The sequence below is a fragment of the Lissotriton vulgaris genome, unplaced genomic scaffold, assembly GCF_964263255.1.
Source record: "Lissotriton vulgaris unplaced genomic scaffold, aLisVul1.2 SCAFFOLD_1480, whole genome shotgun sequence".
Taxonomy (NCBI): Eukaryota; Metazoa; Chordata; class Amphibia; order Caudata; family Salamandridae; genus Lissotriton; species Lissotriton vulgaris.
In genome coordinates, this window is record NW_028243024.1 from 558,008 (window position 1) to 572,933 (window position 14,926).

Here is a 14,926-nt window from a genome sequence, read left to right on the forward strand (position 1 = left end):
TTCAGCTAAATGCTAACCCCGATCACTGCCAAATTACAACATCTTGGTCCCCATTCTCATCAACCAGTCAAAAAGATAGTTGCTATTATGAGGTCACTCAGCTGACGCCTAAATAAACAATCCATCTGCCCAAATGCTATGTTGCAGACCATGGGCAACCACCCAACCAGTTACCTATATTAGACCAGTCTAATATTAGACAAGGTTACCTGCTTGGTTTTAGTATTAAGATTTTTCTAAATAGTATTTTATTAGCACAACAATCAATTTTAGCATACTCTTCCTTTCCCTGAATATACTCCTTTAGAGCTGAATAACATCATACCCAAAGAAAATAATTCGATATAAAAATGGAGGGAAACACATCCCGGGGCAGCAGCAATTTTAATCGCAAGCAACTGCAGGGGACCCTCATGGTGGCATTTTGAGAGTAGAAATACAAAGTACTGAACGTTCTGTGATTTCTATTAGACCACATTGATGATTTGCTTATTAGGCACATTGAACCCACTCTTTATGATGCCTTGCTAAAGCAGAAACATTGAGTGCCCAAATGTTGTGCCTTAGCTTGAAACTTAGCATTAATAAAAATGATTTGTTATTTAATAACCTATCCTTGAGAAATTAATTTATAACAGTAGTAAGTAAAGACTGGAAACCCTAAGAATGTGACAGACAACAAGTTGCAGGGTGGAAAATTAAAGGTGCTCTAGTGTCTAAGCTGTATTTGGCTCCACACTTACATGCCAGTTATTTATAATATGATAGAATAAAGTTCCATTCAAAATTGATCCAAAAATCACAACTTGCGATGGATGATGATGGCACAAGTCAAGGAAGAAAGATCAGTCTTATCAAAAATTATGGATTATTGAACTTTCCAGCAAAGACTATTTCTGTTGCTTAAGTGTTATCATATACCAACATACTAATGTGGACTTTTCCTGCTTAAGGAGGGTTTCCATTTATTAGCCATGGCATATGACCTTCACGTTCTTCTCAAACTCGTGCTTTTTCTTCCTCATTTCTGTAGGTCCATCTTCTCAATAAAGACGGCGTTGGGTTTTGCGGTGGATCCATCATTAGTGAAAAGTGGATTGTAACTGCAGCCCATTGTTTTCCCACAGTAACTGAGTTTAAGGTGGTTGTTGGTGAGTAATGTGTTCCTGAACCATGATATAGTATGTCATTTCAGTTGTGTGCTTGCTCTCCCATGTAAACATATTAGTATTAAGTGATTTAACGACTCACACTTGAGTGTACTTGGTATCAGATGTAATATCCATGGTGTGGAATACCCCCAAAAATCTTGCCTTCAACCCTCCTGTTTGGCAGTATTTGTTTTTGTTGGCTTTATACCTCTGTGCTTTTAATCACTACTAACTACTGCTAAAGTGCTTGTACTCTCTCCTTAAAACATGGCAACATTGACCTACACCTATTTGGCACCTCTAATTTACTTGTAAGTCCCTAGTAAATGGTACTACAAATACCAGGGCTTACATTAGTGAGTCTGCAGCACTCAGAGCGCAACTCACAAAAGTAGCCTTTTAAAACATGTCTCAGGCCTGCTACGGAAGTCTGGAGTACAGTTTTAAGATGTCATTTCGACCTGGAAAAATAAGCTCTTTTCCAGACCTAAACCTTATTTTAATGCATTTAAGTCACCCCTAAGGTAGGCCCTAATGGCTCATAGGGCAGCATGCATCGTATTTAAAACATAGAGCATGTTGGTTTAGTGAAAAATTCCTAAAGTCATTTTTCACTAAGTGCAAGTCCTATCTGTCCCATTGACTAATATGTGGTTACCCTACTACATTTAATAAGGGACAACGTTTGAATGTAAGCAGATAGCAATATGCTATTGACACTCTTTAATGGTAAAGTTGGATTATAAGTCCAAATTCTGGAAATGCTACTTTTAGAAAGTTGGTATTTTCCTTTCCTAACCATTCGTGCCTTCTACCAGTATCTTTTGTAACAACTGTGAATGACTCAGTTGTTGGGGTTGGTGTATTCCAGCCTGACAGTGAGACAAAGGGGACTGGGTGTAGACAAGATGGACAAGCCCAACAGGATATCTCAGGGCAGAGTTGCTCACTGCGCTAATTACATTTCAAAGCACTTACCTTCAGCATACAAAAATGAACCTGACACTAGCCTTTTGGCTACTTCTTGGAGTCTAGGCAGGAAATGGAAATAACTTTTGTGAACCAGATGTGGGTTTATCCAGGATGTCCCCGATTTCAAAGGTTGGCACCAGGTATACATATTGGACCACCTGAAACAGTCTTCAGTACACTCCTGGAGCTGTGGAAGGCTACTGAAGGACTGCCTAATACTCCAGAGTGCATCCATACTGCTTGCAGCCTATTTTTTTCTTCAGAGGACTGACCTGCTACTACCAGAAAACTACATTGCTGCCTGAGGCCTGCCTTGCCTCCAGATGCCTGACCTGCTTCTTAAAGCCTGCTTTGCTGCTTGAAAGAGAGGACCATCTCCTTGAACCCAGGACCACTGGAGGGACTCTAAAGGGATAGTTGGATGGCCTCCTGTGTGAGCTACGGGGACATAACAAGCTCCAGAGACCTTGAAACCCGTACCTGCTTTTGCTGAACTGAATCCTAACCCCAAGTAGTGCCCCTGAGGTTTGTGACCCATGGAAATGGTGATGGAGGTGTTGCTCTTTTTTTATTATCATAATTTGTTTTCTTTAGTCCTCATTCACCTTGAAAAAACAAAGCAGAAAGACTCTGGGGCCCCCTTTGATCAGCACCTACCAGAGAGCATTGTTTAAAACCAAGGACAGTGCACTTTACAAACACAGAACCTCTCCCATCACGGTTTGCTCCGGCCAAAGGCCGTCTGCAGAAACCGCCAGAGCAGTGAAGTAACACAGTATAAAGGCATATTATTAGGACTGTATTCAAATCAGATTCAAGCCAATTTTCGGCTGGAGACCAGAAATCTTTTTTTTTATTTACTGATGCTCTATCTAGTCTAATTGTATGTTTTACAGAGGTAATCCAATCTATCGTAGTCGGAGGTACTTTTTTATCCAAATTGTACAGATTTCTCTTCGAGCATGCAATATCTAATTAAAACTCAGCTTTCTTACATCAGTAGACATGGACTCATATTTTGCCGGGACCCCAAAGAAAACAAAGGCTATGCTTACGTGAAATGCCACTCCAAATATCATAGACATGCAACAACTCACATCTGCCCAGAAACATTGAATCTCAGGACACTCCGGGAACATATGTATATCATCCACCTTGTCTTGGCTGCATTTTGGCATTTCAGAGTGACACCCTTGCCCAATAGATAGCCTTAGGGGTGTCCAATAGGCCCTGTGTAGACAAAAAAAAGTGGTTTCTCTTTAAATTTGCAGCATGCACCGTGGAGTACAGAATTTTAAAAATACTTGCCATAACTCTACTAAGTGCATCCCGGGCAAGCTCTTTCCCCACATATCGGTTGGTAGTCTGAAATCTCCATCCGAAAGGTCCATCAAGAGCCAAAAAAGATTTGCCACTTCTTTCTTTCTCTGAACTTTGGAGGCAAGCATGGACTCCAGCTGATTTGAAGCACCAATGTTTACTCCGACAACTTGATACAAACTTTTCATCTGTAGATATTTGAACCTTGAAATTTGGTTGCTTGTTATCTCCAGCCACTTATTCCAAGGAAGTAAAGTCCAATCTTCAACTTGTTGTTTCCAACACCTCAGCCCTGCCTCCCTCAGAGGAGCCACCAGACTATCCTTGGTCCACTCTGGAGAGCCAGGTGCATCCCATATTGGTGCCAATGCACTATAATAGCTGAGTTTTATCTCCTTTCTGATTTTACAGCAGGTAATTGCTAGACCATGTAAAATCTTAAGACACACCTTCTTAAAATATCTGGGCTCTCCAAATTCATAGATAAAACCTTGCCTCCCCCTTCACATCTGATAACATCAACATTAACATTTTACCAATGTCTGAATCATCTTCTTCATTTAAAAGCATATTCCCATTTCTTAGGAGGAAAACCCAGGCATAATAGGACAAATCTGGTAAACACAGGCCCCCCTTATCTTTCTTTCAGCAAAGCTTTTTCCATGCAATCCGCGTGAATTTTGAGGCCCAGATAAAACTACTTATCCTAGCCAATCTTCTCTAAAAACCAAAGGGATGTTCTGGAAAAGTAAAATGAGCTTAGGAAGGATCATAATTTTTATTAAATTTACTCTTCCAATGATTGTCAGCAGTAGATGCACCCAGCTCAATAGTGAGTTACAGACATCCTTCCTGACCCTTTTAAATTTTATGGACATTTTGCATGATCCTAATGCCTACGTATCTCATCTTGTTTTTAGTGCTCACTTGACATGAGTTCATATTCCAGGCCATAATCTCTGTTTTTGATTCTTTCACTTCATAGCCTGAGATGCGCCCAAATTGAGCGGTCAGATCATATATTATTAGGAGCGAGGCGGACAAGTCTGAAGTATACACCATTAGATTGTCGGCGTATAGAGACACCTTTTTCTCCCAACCATTATACCTAAAGGGGGATATTTTATCTTAATTTCTAATCTTCACAGCTAAGGGCTCGATATGTAGACAGATTCCCATTCACCAGAACCCAATTGGTTGGGTTTGCTAAATCAATTCTATGGTCATACAGAAGATCTTACCCAACATTGCACAATCTTATTATTTTCTGAAGATAGGACCAATTTACTCTATCAAGGGCCTTCATGGCGTCTAAGGTAATGATGGCCAGGGGAGCTTTATGGACCATTGCTATGTCTATTGCTCCACTGAGGTTATAGGTTAGATTTTGGATCCCGCTCCCCCTGACAAAGCCTTTTTGATCCTCATGTAGGAGATCACCTACCACCCCATTTCAAATTTCTGCTAAAAGTTTAGCAAAGATTTGATAATGGGTCTGTACGATTCACAAACATTTGGCTGTTTTCCTGGTTTAAGAATCAGCGTTACTATGGCCTCATTCCAGCATGTGGCATTTCACTATCTTTTTCAAAGATGTCTAAAAACAGCTTCATCATTACTGGGATGAGAACCTTACCCAAACTTTTATGTAGCTCAGCAGTAGTCCATCCAGACCCACCCCTTGCCCAACTTCCCTGCCATTATTGCATTTCTGATCTCACCAGTTGTAATATAGCTATTGATATTTTTAACACTACTTTCACTGATTCTACGGGGGACATCCTGATCTAACCATTCCCTCATATCTTCCTCTATAACTACCAATCCCTCCTGATATACCCTCTCAAAATGATTACAAATGGCCACTTCTATTTCTTCGCTGGTCGTAAGGGAATTTCCTGATGCTTTACACCTGAGTACTTCTATAAAACTTCTTGCCTGATCTTTCTTAGTTTTACAAGCTAGGAGTTTTCCACACTCTTCCCCATATGCAAAGTAGGCGAGTAGTCTCGCTTACCACTTATTCCGCCATCTCTCTTCTACCACCCCAGCTAATTCCAGCCTAAGATTTTACAGGAAGGTTTTTGAAGGCCCCAACTCTTGTCCAACCGCATACACTGGTATCTGTACATCTGATCGCTGAATATTAAGTTCTATTTCCATTACTTCCACTCTATATTTCTTCCCTTTGGATGATTGTATGGAGGTTATTTTCCTCCTCAGAAAAGGTTTGAATGAACCCCATAGAACCTCCAATGGGGCCCTGTCTAGATTAATCGCAATTAATTTCTAGGACTCTAAATCAGCTTCTCAATTACTGACTGATCTAATAGTAAGGAACAACAACACAGGGTCGTGGCTCTAACGCTGTAAGGCTAAGCCCAAAGTAACCAAAAAACAACTCAACTGCCAGTACTGGAAGTCATTAATTTGTATTTATATCAACCTTTATGAATTAAACATAACGGTCCGTTTTTTTATTTACGTCACTAGTTTAATATTTTATTTCATCACTGGTGGAACATTATTAGTTCATCAATGATTCAATTTTTTTTATGTGCCTATACAAACAACTATACATATAAAACATTACAATTTACACGGCAAAACTACAATATACAATATAATTACAAATTTCCATCACATCCAGCTTGCATTCTGGCCAACACATTCATCCTACTCTCATACATCAAAAACATAAAAACACTTTTTGGCCCTATTGTCACCAGTCCATTATCTGCCCATGTAGATGGTATTGGAATTTCTAGATTCTCAGTTTATATTTAGTCAAGGTAATCCTTTAGGAACAGAACCAAGTTCACAAAACACAAAATTCCCTATGTATTCAAGTTGACAAACAACAATAGGCACCAAACCAGGTTGACGTGTTTCGAACCCCCTATTGCGGGTTTCTCTTCAGGACCGACAGTCTCTAAAAAAACAGAAAGACACTAGTTTGGTGCCTATTGTTATGTTATGTTATAGGCTGATTTGTATCGCGCACTGTTAGTCGAGACTGTCCTGGTGCGTAGGGGAAACAAAGGCAGCGTACACCAGCAATCTAGAAAGCTTGTTTAAACAAATGTGTTTTTAGTAGTTTTTTAAAAATGGCTAGATCCGTCGTATGCCGTAATTGGTTTGGCAGGCTGTTCCACATAATGGCCGCTCTGACCGCCAAGGATTGGCCCCCAAGGCGAGTTTTCCGAAACCTAGGGACAACCAGGTTTTTAAGTGCAGCTGAGCGTAATTGTCGCGGTGGCTGGTAGAATTTAAACCTGGCTCTCAAGTAGGCTGGACAGGGCCCATGGAGAGCCTTGTGAGTCAGGACTAAGGCCTTATAACATACTCTTTGGGTCACCGGAAGCCAATGAAGTTCGCATAGTTGTTTGCGGACACTTAGTCTCCTAGGGATGTCAAAAAGGAGCCTAACGGCCGCATTTTGTACCACCTGCAATTTCCCTAAAAGAAACGCAGGGGAGCCAACATACAAAGCATTGGCATAATCCAATCGCGAGAGTATGAGAGCCCTGGCCACAGCCTATTTAGCTGCTCTAGGGAAGAGAGGGAAGAATTTCCTTAGGGTTGTAAGGGTGCCAAAACATGCTCCCGCTATCTTTTGATCTGTTCTCGGAAGCACATATCAGCCCCAAACCAAATCCCTAAGTTCTTGGCTATCCCACAGTCACCAGTTGGACAAGGAGAACCTGTGGGCCATAATGATTCTTTAAAGGCTATCGGGAATTGTCTGTAAAGAAGTATTTAGGATTTCTCCTCATTACATTTCAGGCTGGCCTGGGCCTGCCAGGCAAATACAGACGACAGACAGTGCAGAGCTTTCCCAGTCTGTAAATCATTACCTTTCCAGGTGAAGAGAAGTTGGGTGTCATCGACATAGGCCATAATTTTGGCACCCAAACTTTCTGTCAGGAAGATCAGGGGGGTCATATATATATTAAAAAGCAGGGGGCTGAGTGTTGAGCCCTGAGGGACCCCAGTTTCCACGTTGTTGTCAGACGAGTGGAATGGAGGCAACCATACTTGTTGGAAGCGGTCTTTAAGAAAAGAGTCCACCCATCTTAATGCCGTGTCTGCAATGCCGATATCCGCCAGCCTGGAGAGAAGCTGGAGATGGGGCACCGTATCGAACGCGGCAGAGAGGTCCAATAAAATCAGAGCCGCTCTGCCGCCCCTATCTAGGCATTCTTTGATGGCCTCCGAGACCTCAACAAGCGCCGTCTCGGTGCTAAAAGATGATCTAAAGCCAGATTGAGCCGGGTGCAGGGCCCCTGAGGCCTCCACAAACTTCTCAAGCTGTCTGAATGCCACCTTCTCGCAGACTTTCGCCAAAGCTTGGAGAAGGCAAGTGGGGCGATAGTTCGAAGGGAGCAGTGGATCAGCCGTAGGCGTTTTGATTAGAGGAAGGAGTTTAGCATGTTTCCACTGAGAAGGCATTACGCCTGACTGCAGTGAATCATTTATCAAGGTCACTACTATAGGAGCGATTATGTCAGCAACCCCACTAAGAACCCTAGCTGGACAAGGATCTGCTGGGGACCCGGACTTAAGGGATTTAAGAAAAGCCGTCACATCCTTCACTTCTACTCTTTCAAAGCAAGTTCGGAGCTGGGTTGGCTCGATGTAATCCTGAAGTGTCATAGTGGGAGATAGGTGGGTAGGAGAGGGAAGCTTAAGGCTGGCCTGTATCTTTAGGATTTTGTCAATAAAAAAGGAGGACAGCTTCTCACACCAGCTTGGGGATGTAGGTGCGGAAGAGACCTCTGCCACTGGAGAAGTAAAGCTCCGCACAATAGCAAAGATTTCTCTGCTATTGTTCTTAGCTCCAGAGATTCTCTCTGCGAAGAAATCACCTTTCGCCAGCTTGATGGCAGCATAGTACTCACATTGTGCCTTACGTAATTTTGCCTTGGCTATGGAGCAATACTCACGACGCCATGCTCGCTCTAGCTTTTTACAACCTAACTTCAGGGTTTTTAAGCGGTCAGTGTACCATGGATACGAAGGAAAGATTCGAAGTCGAATGTTCCCTGAAGGGATGGGAAGTGTTTTTATAGCAGTACTCATCCATTCCGAGAAGTTTTCTACTGCCCCCTCTAAGTTATAGGCATCTGCAGGGCGGGACTGGGCTAGAGCGGTGCATAGGGCTGGATTTTTTCCAGGGGGGGGGGGGGGGGGGGGCGAGATTGCCATTCATCAGTTTACGCGGACTGCCTAAATCCCAAGAAAAACAGATCAGATAATGGTCTGACCATGTGACAGGGCGGGAAGACAGAGATACCAGGGCAAAATTGGAGCAAGCTAGGTCAAGACAGTGACCTCCTGAGTGGGTAGGGTCAAGAACCCGTTGTGACAGGAGGGCTGTGTCACACAGATCCGATAGATCCCTTGACCCCGGGGCTGCAAGATTGTCCATATGAATGTTTTAGTCTCCCAGCAGCAGGAATTTGGAAAACCTCAGTGCTCTTTGTGTGACGACCTCCTCCAAAGATTTGAGGAAGCTGCCTGGAGGACCGGGGGGGGGGGGCGAAATATCAATATCCCACCTAAGGTGAATTGGGGGGAGAGGGCTAAAGCAAATTCCATCCCTTCCCCTTCTAGAATATTCCCTGTACATTCTCTTGTTAGAGTCCAATTATCCCTAAAAATAATGGCAATACCTCCGCCTCTGCCCGTATGATCCAGCCTGGCTATCCTGTACCCTCGGGGAGTGGCTAGCTCGATTACTGGCGAGCAAAAATTATGTAACGAAGTCTCCCTAATGAACAGGATGTCGAGGCACTCGTCAACTATCAACTCATGAACCTCCTCCGTGTGTTTGACCATCAAGCATGCATTGTTGAGTGCTGCTCGAATGTTGGTATGATGATCAATCCTACACGGAGAGGCGGATGGGTGGTTTGTTAAACTGAAAACGACAGGCAGGGCAGTTACGCGTCATGGAGTGTAATACTTCCCATTGTTTCAGAAAAAGAATGTAGGCAGCACCAAGTATGAAGTAAACCAGGACCACGTTGTATCAAAAATATATTTTCTTTTATTCTTTCATTTTTAAGACAGCCAACGCGTTTCGCTCCCCAACCATGGGAGCTTCGTCAGGGCTGAAAACAACACAGAAATGATACACCAATATTAATAACACATACTGACATTACATTTACAATAAAAGACAAACACGGTTAAAAATACATTAAGTCGAACTTTTGTTAAACGAGATGGCAACACTTAGAAGGGCCGCAATATCAATCCTACGTTTTGAGGGAAATCTTGCCTTTAAATCTAAATATATAAACACAAACGTCGTGCAACTTAATGACTGTGGATAGCATTGACAGAACTGAATACGACCAAAATATAAGGTGCTTAAGGTCAAACAAGTGAATAGAGATGAAAAAGTCGTAAAGTAAAGCCAAAGTATGCAAAAAGGGGGAAAGGAGAGAAACAAGGGGGGGTGGCCCCTAAGAGAACCTATACCGAAAAGTTACCCAATGTGAAAAGTATGTACATACACCTACACACAGGTGACTGGGCCAAGATTGGCACTTATACAAAAAATAATGATGATCTCACCAAAGATGTTAGTAGATCTTGAAGCGACGCAATGGCGCAGATGAAACAGTTTGACCAATACAATAGTATGGATGCTGAAAATGAAAAAGAGTTTTATGAGTGGTTTTTGAATTATCCAGAGATCAACCCCTAATAAGTATGTCAGGGCGTCCAAACTCCTTACCCGATATCAAAATTCCGATATCCGGATAATGTTATACACACGTCAGGGGCCTTTGGGTAAATGACACGATTAACCAAGGGGGTAATATTTCCACTGTATTGAAAGAAAAAATGGGTTTGAATAAATATATGAGAGGTCAGAATTCGTTAAAATTATCGTTCAAGTCCAGGTTATCAGTACGTCGTATATACGAAAAATTATACCAAAAAGCTAATCACAGAGACAATGTTCTTTTATATACATGGCGAGGGGGGGATTCTAATTCTTCACAAATCGCTATTACAAAAATACTCACAAAAATAATAATGTGAACTTAGCGTCCAATGTCAGGCACGTGCGCAGACCTTAATAAGCTGCTACCACAATTGCTGTAATGGAAAGATAAAGAAATGGGGGGGTTAGTATATAAACAGGCATGTAGATTACGCCCCCACGCAGTAATTTTCCATTAATTTACGATATTGGTTCACAAGTGATTAGTCACTGCTAGTCAAAGTGATAGATGCTAAAAATGTTGGTCCTGTTGCAATTATATATCGACCAAGTGTCATTATGAGTAAAAATAATTTCAAGAAAATTAACAAATAACTGTCAAACAACGGACCGTGTGCGAAAACGGATTACCACATATGCAGACCTGTGGAGAAAATGCTGTCATAATCATTTAAGAAACCTGGCGCAGGCTTGAAAAATTAATCTTAGAAAAGGAAGTCTCACGTAATAGCCTGTATTGTATCTCTGTGTCCCCAAAGCGGGAGCGTACCAGTGTCAGTAAGCATTCCATTCCCCAAAGTAGAAACTCGCATACATAGCGCATACGGACCATCGGTAAAATATCTGCAGCCTGATTGCATTCACAAAATGACCGTAAGCTTGGTTTTACAGTTTAGAGAAAACGAAGCGCTTTGAACCCGCCACCTGTAACAAGGGATTTAACAAAAAAGCAACTTGGCAGAATCGGAGCGCTTTGACACCGCCACCCATAACATAGAAATTGACAAAAGGCAGAGCCCGGTAGTGCTGGAGCATATGGTCCGTATAGCGCACGCTTACCTCCATGCTTCCTATTACTGCAGTGTCCCCATGACAGATTCGGTCGAGAAAGATTGGAACTGGCCGGGTGCGTTTTTAAATGCACCGCGCACAGATCACATGATGTTTAATTGCATACACCTGGACCTGTGTAGGCAAGAAGAGAAAGAAGCCCCGTGACTACAAAACCCGACGGAGAGCTAGACAAGGGACTACACGGTGTCCGAGTGGGGCGGCCATGATGGACTGCCCACGGAATTTCGTCAACCTCAAAGAACAGACCTTTAATTCAAAAGGCTGCACTTGACCCGGAGGGAAAAAGCAGACCAAATGTAAAAAGTATATATATATATGTATCAATTCAGGATATACTGCCAGAGCCCTTAAGGAGTAAGAGAAAAATTGTTAAAAAATTAAGTCGAATAATAAATAAATAATAATTCATCCATACTTGACTAATCCCAATTGAAAGTATGAGTAATCACAGGTTATTGAGAGTAGATTGAAGAAGAAAAGAGCCCCAATCACCTTAAAAATACCAAGTGCAGACACAAAGAATAACAAACCGTAAACACAGCAAAGCATGACCATTTCTAAATAGGCATTGCAAAAATACAATCAGCAACAAAACAGCAAATGCGAAGTTGAAAACAAAATATCACAAATCATAAGGACCAATGTTATTGGTCATACTGGAATACAGTCATCACCTAAATGCCTAAGCCAAGGTCATGGAAACTCAAGGCATAAAAATGAGTACAGAATTCAGAAATAAATCGACCCAGGGGCAATGGGTCAAAGATATATCAAGGAAATGCCACTAAGGGGATAGCTCGATATTACATTATAAAAAATAGTGCATTTCATTGTAAGAATTGTGTCCCTGATTGATGGCTCGAAGGCGACATATCCATTTGGCTTCCTCTCTCCTTAGGGTAAGCTCCCTATTGCCACCTCTTTTGTTAGGCGGAATGTGTTGAATTGCGTGGAACCAGAATGTGTTATCATGAGCATGTTCCAAGTTGTAATGCTCCGTTATCGGATGTCTACTGTCCCTATTAATGATTGCCCTGCGATGTTCTTGGATTCTCAGTTTAAGTGGTCGTATACAGCTGCCTACATATATAAGACCACAGGGACATCCTAGGACATAGACTGTGTAGGTGGTATTGCAATTACAAAAGTGGGTGATCCTGAATTGACGATCGTTGTTATATGAGAAGGTAGTAGTCTTATTTTTGCCCATCTCACAGACATTGCAGGTTCCACATATAAAGAAGCCTGAGGGTTTAGGGGCTAGCCAATTCTTATTGATGGGTGGACTAGTCACATAACTTGGACATAGTTCTCTGCGTAGGGAAGTGCCTCTCCTATAAGTAATGGAAGGTTTTTCACCTACATGATTTTTCAAGCCCTCTATTTCAGTCAATAAATGCCAATTTCTCCTGAATATGTTGAAGATTTTATCGCTGTGGGATGTATATTGGGTGACAAATCTAACTCTGCTGGTTCCCTTGTCCAGTCTCGCTCTTTCATTCTTACTGGACAAGGTGGATTCTCTGTCCACCGTCTCAATTCTGCATACTGCTCTAACCACAATTTGTTGGTCATAACCTCGTTTTAGAAATCTCTGTCTGGTCACATTTACATTGTCTTTAAATGTGTTTTCTTCACTGCAAGTTCTACGAACTCTGACGAGTTCACCAAACGGAATATTTCTGATTACCGAACTGGCATGTGCACTGGAGGCGTGTAGTACAGAGTTACAGGAGGTTTCCTTTCGATATAACTTACGTTGGACCCGACCATTCTGTACATAGAACGTGATGTCCAGGAAGTTGATACTGCTCCTGCTATGTGACATGGTGAACTTCACATTGTAAGGGTTGTCATTGAGATATACAAAGTAGTTGGCAAGTTCCTCATCAGTTCCATACCACAAACATATCACATCATCGATGTACCTCCCCCAGAACACGATGTTGTTAGTCCAGGGGGAGGCACATCGGGCCCAGGCGTGCTCCCTCTCATACCACCCCATAAAGAGGCAGGCATACGAAGGAGCAAACCTGGAACCCATCGCGGTACCACTGGTCTGCTGGTACCAGCGATCATCAAAGAGGAAGTAGTTGTTAAGCAGAATAAGATCTATCATCTGCATGATCATTTCATTCTGAGAATAGAGCTGGGCATCTTCTCTGTCTAGAAATGATTGAACCGCTATTTTCCCATACACTCTGTCAATACACGTGTAGAGACTGGTGACATCTAATGTCACAAAACTAAGGTCATCTGACCACTCAAAGTCGTTGAGTTTGATCAGGACGTCCTTACTATCCTGAACATAGGAGGGAAGACCAAGCACATATTTCTGCAACTTAAGATCCACATAATGGGAGAGGCCTTCAGTGGGTGAGCCCACCCCCGAGATGATGGGTCTATCGGGTGGAAATCCCTCCCCCCCCTTATGAATTTTCGGGAGGATGTATATACAAGGGTAGGAGGGGTTAGATACGTGTAGAAATCTAAATTCATCCTCCGTCAGTAAACAGGAATCCTTCCATTCACACAGTCTCTCATTGATGGTATTTATAACGAGTGGTACTGGATTGCTCTTAATCTCCCTATAGTTCTTACTGTCTGATAGTTGCCGTTTAATTTCACCAAAGTAGTCTGCCCGATTCATCATTACCACACTTCCACCCTTATCAGCCTCTCGTATCACAATGTTGGGGTCATCCTTGAGGTTTTTAAGGGCTTTTCTTTCAGTCAGTTATATTAGACCTGATTCTAGTATATTGTTGATTAGAATTTTCAAGATTGTACAGGTCTTCAGTTACCTTTTTGTAAAAAGCGTCTATATTGGAGTGGTAACCAAATGTGGGAATAAATTTGGATCTGGGATGGAGACCACTATCATCGGTGAATTCTTGGTCAATGCCTAATTCTGTCATTAGGGCTGGTATGTTGATCTGTTCCTCCTCATCTAAAGTCATGAGACAATGGACACCACGGATGGAGGCAATAGTGTGTTCGCTCTCAATCATCCGGTTTTTTGGGACAGCACTACACACTGGTCTATTGGAAAAGAAATCCTTCAATTTAAGAAGTTTGGTGAATCTAAACAGGTCAACATGTACATCAGCAAGGTCACCCATTTGTGTAGGACAAAAATTCAATCCTTTACTCAGAACTTGCATATCAGTAGCATCAAGGGTTTTATTCGATAAATTTACAACTTTCAAATCTTGTATACCATCAGTGATATTTGACAAATCAGCAGTGTTGACTATTTCTTTGTTTTTACAGATTTGTCGGTTTTTCCTACTTCCTTTCCACCTCCTACCGCCCCTCCTGGTTTTGGCTGTTCCCTCTTTTGTTGGAGACTAGCTTTGCTAGTTCCTTCTGGAACGACGAGGCGCCCTCGCCTAAAGGGACCTCAGGTGTAATAGTGGAAGAAGCAACACTGCTGGCTGATGAGATGGAGATGTTACTGACTGACTGGTTATCATCACCATCATCCCTGTCTTCCCTAGATCTTTTTTTGTCCTCAGAACCTGGGAGATTGTCAAATTTTTTAGCAAAAGTGTAGATACGACCGTCCCTGTAATCACGGTCATCCCTCTTAATTTTACGTAGTTTTTTATCTTTAAGATAGATTTGGTGATTATCCATTACTTTTTTCAAAATGGCAAAATTCTTT

General features: G+C 42.1%; 1 protein-coding gene across 1 annotated transcript in view; it reads left to right on the top strand.

The window, feature by feature from the left end:
* F9 (coagulation factor IX) overlaps positions 1 to 14,926 on the top strand; it is a 331,867-nt gene that overhangs the window by 293,394 nt on the left and 23,547 nt on the right. Inside the window, exon 7 of the mRNA XM_086948464.1 lies at positions 1,034 to 1,151. Within this exon, the coding sequence (XP_086804590.1) occupies positions 1,034 to 1,151 (118 nt within the window). The remainder of the gene's footprint in view (positions 1 to 1,033; positions 1,152 to 14,926) is intronic.